The following is a 7608-nucleotide window of genomic DNA, read 5'->3' on the forward strand; positions in this document are numbered from 1 at the left end:
AGTTCAAGGAAGCACAAAAAGATAGAAAAGGGTAGTGCAGCCAAGATCCCTAGAGCCTCATCTGCACATACTAGTAAGAAGGACGCAGAAGAAGAGGAAGAAGAGGCAGATTCAGAAGAAACAGATGAGGATGAGAGTTATATTGAAGAGGAAAATGACTCTGATCATGATGGCCTCGAATATGACGCATATGATGAAGCTTACCCTATTTCTTCTGATGACGATGATGATGATGATGATGACTGAAGACCCTTAGTGTTGAGTGTTGACTGTTGTGTTGAGTGTTGACTAGACTGTATATGTCTGAATTTCTGTATATTTTCTTTTTTTAATTTTTAGTTTATAGTTCTGCTATCTAACTTTTGTGTGTACAGTCTACAGTGCATCAGACTATCAATGTATGCTTGTATGGTTTTACTATTTTAGCATTGTATGAAAATATAGATTATGGTCTTATGGATTATCAAAATTCTCTTCTGGACTTCTATCTTTTTTTCTTTAACTGGGATTATAGTCTTATGGATTATCAAAATTCTTATGGATTATGATCTTACAGATTGTTAAAATTCTTATGGATTAATCATTATCAGTCATCATTTTTTTTTTTTTTCAACTGGGCCGCCCAGGTTCTGAGCGCCCGCCTAGGCACTAGGCGGCCTAGACCCCCATGGCCGCTTGGGTGCCACCTAGCGCTTTTTGAAACATTGATAAGCTACACCTCGAGTTTTGATTTGGCGGGTGTTGGAAAAGAAAGACGAATCCAAACACTACGACGACTTGGTGAGAGATATATACAATGGCGAGCTAACTAGTGCATGAACAACTAGTGGAGAGACGAGTGAGTTTTCAGTGACAATAGGTCTACATCAAGGGCTAGCATTGAGCCTGTACCTCTTTATCTTAATTATAAACGACTTAACTAGACACTTACAAGATGAGGTACCGTGGTGCATGTTGTTTGCAAATGACATAGTTTTGATTGATGAAACTCAAAACAGTGTTAACAAAAACATAGAACTTCAGAGGGATACTCTAGGATCCAAAGGTTTTAAAATTAGTCAGACTACGACATAGTATATGGAGTGTAATTTTAGTAATAATAGGAGTAGGGACGAGGAAGTAGTCAAGATTGACGGCCAGGAAGTACAAAAAAGACCGCATTTTTGATATCTTGGATCGATAATACAAGAAAATTGATAGATCAAGGAAGATATCGCACACAAAATTTGAGCTGGGTGGGAGAAGTGGAGATGTGCAACTAGAATTTTATGTGATCGTCGCACACCAATAAGCTGAAGGGCAAGTTTTATAACACAACGGTGAGACCAGCTTTACTCTATGGGGCAGAATGTTGGGCAGACAAAAAACAATACACCCATAGAATGGGTGTAGCAGAGATGAGGATGCTGAGATGGATGAGTGGCAAGACAAGAAGGGATAGAATTCGAAATGAATCTATTGGAGAGAATTTAGGCATAGCACCAATAGGCGATAAAATGAGAGAGAGTAGACTTAGGTGGGCTGGCCATGTGTGGCACCAACCCAGTACAACACATGTTAAGAGGTGCGAGTTAGTTCAAGTGGAAGGACTGAAAAGGGTAAGGGGTAGGCCTAAACAGACGTGGTTGGAAGTAGTCCAAAACAATATGGGGACTTATGGCCTCACTGAAGATATGGCCTTAAATAAAGCAGAATGGAGAACCAGGATTCATGCAGCCGATCCCAATTATTTGGGAAAAGGCTAAAATGATGATGATGATGATGATTACATAAACTACATTTCAAGGGAATATGAAGATATTATTTATTAACTAAATAATATTTAGTTAATAACTAATATTTTTTTATAGCCTGTTTTTATTGTATTTTGTAGATTAGTTATTTTTAATTCAAATAAAATTTCTATTTTAAAATTTTTTTTATTAGTTAAAATTGTACTAAATGTGGCCCCGACTTGGGGAGACTTTTACATTAGGCGATCTGTCACTCCCACTCTTGTTCCAAGTAATTGTGAACTGCATAATCTTGGATCATGAGTTCATGAGGTAATCAATGAGTTTTTCCACTAGAACCTATGCTTCTTTGAAGAGGAGAAATGGATAAATTTGCAAAGGTTTGGTGAGCCTGCAAGAGCAAGGTACCAGTCAAAAACATTTTCAATTGTTTCTTCATTTTACGCACTAGATTCACTGTGATTGTTACTATGTTAACCAACCAAATAGAAGCAATTACCTGAGGCATGTGAACGCTAAGCTATGGCAAGTCCTAAGTTGGTCATGCTAGTTCCAAGCCTGGAGAAGGGATGAGGGCTGTGTTAAATGGGAAATAAGAAAAAAACTTTGCCACATCTTTTTATGAATCCTGAACCAATGTTATATGCTCATGCCAGGGCTTTCCCTGTAAACAACATGTTGTATAGACATAAAACTGAAGAGAAAGTTTTATAAGATGACTGTAAGATCAGACATGCTTTATGGAACGGAATATTTATCAATCAAGAAATAACATATCTATAAAATAAGTGTAGCTGAGATGATGTTAAGATGGATGAGTGTTTCCAGATTGAATACATCCAAGGGAACTTAGGGGTTGCTCCAATAGGAAATGAGGGAAAATAGACATAAGTGGGTTGGCCATGTGTAAGGTTGACCTAGTACAACACCAGTTAAGAGGGCGATTTGGCCTAAGTGGAAGGCTATAAAAGGGTAGGGGAAAGCTCAAAAGAACATGGATGGAAGTAGTGGGAAGAAATTTGGTGACTTTTGGCCTGAGTGAGGGTATGGCCCTTGATAGAGTAGAATAGCGGAACAAGATTCATGTAGCCAACCCCAAATAGTTAGGAAAAGGCTTGGATGATGATGAGATGTGTCGAATAGGCTATTCTTTCATAAAAAATGATCTATTATTACTATTGTTCATCATATTCCATAGTTTACACATTATAGTCCACTAACAAACAAAAGTTGTAGGTGCATTTTCTGACCACCATTTTTCTCTTAGGACAACCAGTTTTTTATTTAAGTTTATCAAATGCCCCAAATTTCTATTTTTCCATGGTCTTATCCTGATTGAAGCCTTCCTATAACCATTATAAAAAACAAAAATGTGACTGATGTACTAAAGATGACAGGGCTCAAGATGTAAGAGCTCGAATAACTTGATTCTCCAAATTACAGATTAATTAGTTGAACACAAGAATTGTAGTTCCATAACCACAATCCTAATCTCTAAATACAACCATGAAGGTAATGTCAACAATCCTCTAATTTATTCAAAATAATTAGATCCCCTATTAACAATATCCAGCTTCCCCTTTGGGATTGTTATGTAACTCCAAAGAAGGAGTTATACCTTGGTGAATTAAGGTTAGTTGACAACGACCAAGTTAAGAAAAGGCCATCAGCCAATCAACAACTAATAAATGGATGCAGTGGTATGACTATTACAAGTCAATAATCCCATAGGGAATCAAAATTAAGAAGGCCAAGTACACTCACGAAACTTGAACAAGTAAGGCAATGCCAGACAACCATTAGATTAATGTCGATAAATGGATAAGGTATAGTCTAGGACTTGCACTTAAATTGAACAAGAACAGAACTTCAATCAGGTAATCTATGGAGATCCATGACAGTAAGAACTTCTTGTTCCAAGCAAAGAAGTTTTAGCATAGTAATATAGATGTTGGCTTGCCTAAGCAAGCGTATGGCTTCTTGTGACTAGAGGTATCGGCTTATACTGGGTCCTATAAGAATCTATGTATATAAAGGATGATAAATAGAACCAATCCCTCCCTCCTTCCCTCCCTTCCTCTCGTGTTCCCTCTCATGTGACAAGAGACCTAGTATTGATACTAGGGCCTATAAGAATCTTTATATAAGAGGGACTAACACCTCTCTCTCTCTCTCTCTCTCTCTCTCTCACACACACACACACACACACACACACATATAGGTTTATTACTTCAAAAATCTTAGTTAAGTCTTACAATTAACCCGAAAAAGTCATGTCCATCTCCTTAAAAATCTGTTGTCCATTATCTAAAATTTTTGTTAATAAAACTAAACCAAAGACGATAAGTAGGATCTAGAAAAAATATTTATGAAAGGTAAACTCACCAAAAGGAACTATAAAATGATTAGAACATAAAATTCATCATCATCAAAGCTTTATCCAACTATTTGAGGTCACCTACACAATCATGTTCCGCCATTTTGCTCTATCAAGGGTACCCTTAGTAAAACTATAAGTCCCCATATATTTTCTCACTATTTCCATCCATGTCCTTTTGGCCTTCTATTTGTCCTTTCAAAGCCTTCCACTTGAACCAAGTAGCACCTCCTAACAGGTATTGTATTAAGTCTATGCTGCATATGGCAAACCCACCTAAGTCTACTTTTCTTCATCGTATCGCCTATTGAAGCCACACCTATTAGAACATAAAATTAAATGTGAAAAATAAAAAAGTAGGAACTTTAAAATGATTAGGATTTAGAGAATTGAATTAAACATGAAATAATAATTAAACATTGAGAAATTAAATAATTATACAATAATATTAAATGACCTAAAAATTATAAAAAATAAAAACTAACACATAAATGTTTCAATCAAATATAGTTAGAATTAATTTTCATCAAATGTTTCAGCTATAGCATCGCCTATCTGCAAACAGCACAAAGTGGTAATTGATTAATGTGTAATATTGGCATCAAAATAAATATTTGATAAAGGAAAGGACGAGGCATTCAAAAATTAATACAACCATTAAGGAACCATAAAGATGTATCTAAATTGATATATCATCATCATCAGAACCTTATCTCAACTAGTTGGGGTTGGTATCAAAATTGATGCTCAATATAAGAGAAGAAAGGGAAAAAAGGGTGGAGTAGCAAAGGTATCATAGGCATAAAGATGCTGGACTGATGTAGAAGCTAACAACCTGAGAAAGCATCCAAGCTGCTTACTACATTGTGAAAAAATATCGTCTATAAGGAACTCAAACAGTGTTGAGACAATAATGTTACCAAGAACATTTGTCGATCACTTATATGCCATTAGAAGAATTCACACAGGAAAATCCTTTTAAAAGTTTTTTATTTGGTAGCAATTTAAACAATCCATATTAAGAAATATCAAATGATCATAGCATTCTTTCATAAGATTTGAATTTGTCATTATGCCGTCTACGATCACTGTTGAACCTTCTACTTATCTTCAGAATTTTCCTGTCATTCAGACATGCCTCAATTGCAATATCATGTGATGATTTTGCCTCCTTTGCGTTGTGTATTTGACATATTCCAGTTCTCATGTAGTGATCAGAAAAAATATTGTACTTCCCATTCTTTTCTAAGGGCGAATGCTATTCAAAAAGAAAAAAAAGAAGATATTAACTCGAATCTGCAAATATTTCCCTTAAAAATAATTTTCTCATGCCATGGAGCCAATAGAGTAATTCTAAAGTGACATTATTAATCGTTTATAGTTGGACATATGTCAATTGCGTCATGAATGTAGCTTTCCTGTTGATCACTTCCATTTTCAATAATTTGGTACAAGCTCCTTCTATGTATGGGATACCTACTCATCAAACCACCTTTCTTCACAATACAGTGCCATCGCGAAGGTAATATTGTTTCTAATATTATTTCTGTAATTTGGTAAAGAGTAGCAAATTATCCAATGGTTAGACATGTTCACTATCCTAGTAACTGAATTTCTAACTCATCATCTCTATAATGAGAACCTACATATCAAAATAACTATTTTGTCTAATGCAGAGTAGAGAAACTACAGGACCATAGCATAAATACTTCCATGGCCGTATTGAATAGGGTGCAGTTTGTATGGAGCCTAGGCTCTAAACAAAAATTAGAGCCTACCTTCAAATAGTATCGAAAAATGTCGTTTCAATATTGGAAATCTTTGTGATAGCCTTAAAATATATTTTCATCTTTATTTATAAAATTTAAAGCTTCAAAAATAATGTAGATCAACAGATCTATGAAAACTTGAAAATCTTGAAAATTAACGATCCAAAAATGCATTACCAAATACACTATTTTCAAAACTTGAAATCCATTTTTGCTCATGTCCATGCATCTTGATGTCGAGATGATCAATTCGATGATATTTGGCCATCAAAACAACCTCTTCTAGTGAATTTTTTGAGGTAGGCTCAAATTTGATTATTTAGAGCCTCGGCTCTATATAAACTTTTCCCTATTGAATATGGGATCTTTACTTTTAGTCTCCCTTTTCTTAATTAGAGAGACAGAGAGAGCAAAAACTATCTTACACACATCTTCACAGACTAAAGAATATCATCTATATTTCACTAATTCAGCACTTCTATGTGGAATCAAATTGGTTGATAACCATGATTACATAAGATGCAAGCACAAAATGAAGGTATGAATCAGTAAACAAGCTCACGCAAATGTAAAAATAAGCTAGATCATTAAACCTTATTCGACTAACTTACCAGTTAGACAAAGATGCTACACCAATTCCTCTGCTCCTCAATAAATCAACATAAAAGCAAGGTGGACAAGCAAACGCGACAACGACCAACCCCCTTCAAGAAAAGAATCCAAATTCCAAAACAAAAAAAGTGAGGGAGAAAGAAAGTAAGATAGAAACCATAAGAACTTAATGACCCATTTTTCTTTGTTTTTCCATTAGATAAAAATCACAGGACTATAAAGTTGTAGTGATTTTGAGTTTTTTGAGTACCTGGACTGAGCTTTTCCCGATGAAATATTCGAAGATAGAGAGAGGAGAAAGTGATTGAATACATGGACTCCCAGAGAAATTTGCAGGGTATCTTTTATGAGTAAAGCAGGTGCATATTCTCCCTCCAAAACCCCATCTCGCAAACCTCTGCATACTAAGTCCGCCATTTCAATTCACTCCATTCAACCATTCAAAACGACGCCGCCTTATGCAGGGGCGGAGTCAGACACAAACAAGACTTAAATCTGGCCTCGACCGGTTGGCCCGGCCCTAAAAAAGGTCAGGCCTTGGGACAAACAATGACCCGAAGTTCGCGGCCCGTTGCCACTCTCATGCAAACCTAAAACACGGGAGGGAACCACATGGGTTCGAGGATAGCCGCGTCCCTCTCGCCCCCTCTCTATTGTTAGGGGTGGCAATTGTCCCCACCAGCCCCAGGACCTGTTAGGTAGACCCGACCTTCGATTCGGGTATGGGTGACCCAATTTTTGGACCCAACAGTTCGGGTTCGAGTCCAAAACTTGGAATCGAATACTATTCGGATCCGGGTTCAGTCGGACCAGACCCGTATTTGTAAACCGTTGGAGATAAAATACTTTACTTTAAGCTTATTTATTTCAGTTCATTAAGGATCATATATAATAAGAACTCGTAGTCATCTTTAACTATTAAGAGACAAATTGGATTGCTTGAAAGCTAATGGCGAGTGATTGTGACCTTGTTGCTAATAATATGGACATATGATAGTAAAAAAATGGCAAAAAAAAAAATAATCTCATAATACTAGGGTGGCAATGAACCCCACCAGACCCAAGATTTGACAAGTGAACTCAAGACTCAACAAGTACAGATATGTAAATTTTGGAT

General features: G+C 36.2%; 1 protein-coding gene across 2 annotated transcripts in view; it reads right to left on the bottom strand.

Moving 5' to 3' along the window:
• Positions 1-7177, bottom strand: part of LOC18432147 (elongator complex protein) — a 28518-nt gene extending 21341 nt beyond the window's left edge. For both annotated transcript variants that reach the window (XM_006842257.4, XM_088854910.1), the window contains exons 1-2: positions 6742-7177; positions 6491-6583 (exon numbers count right to left, since the gene is read on the bottom strand). In XM_006842257.4, the coding sequence (XP_006842320.1) occupies positions 6491-6583; positions 6742-6908 (260 nt within the window). In that variant the 5' untranslated portion in view covers positions 6909-7177. The remainder of the gene's footprint in view (positions 1-6490; positions 6584-6741) is intronic.
• Between the last annotated feature and the right edge of the window lie 431 nt (positions 7178-7608).

Source organism: Amborella trichopoda, chromosome 13 (genome assembly GCF_054954075.1).
Source record: "Amborella trichopoda isolate Santa Cruz 75 chromosome 13, AtrichopodaSantaCruz75HAP2 v2.0, whole genome shotgun sequence".
Taxonomy (NCBI): domain Eukaryota; kingdom Viridiplantae; phylum Streptophyta; class Magnoliopsida; order Amborellales; family Amborellaceae; genus Amborella; species Amborella trichopoda.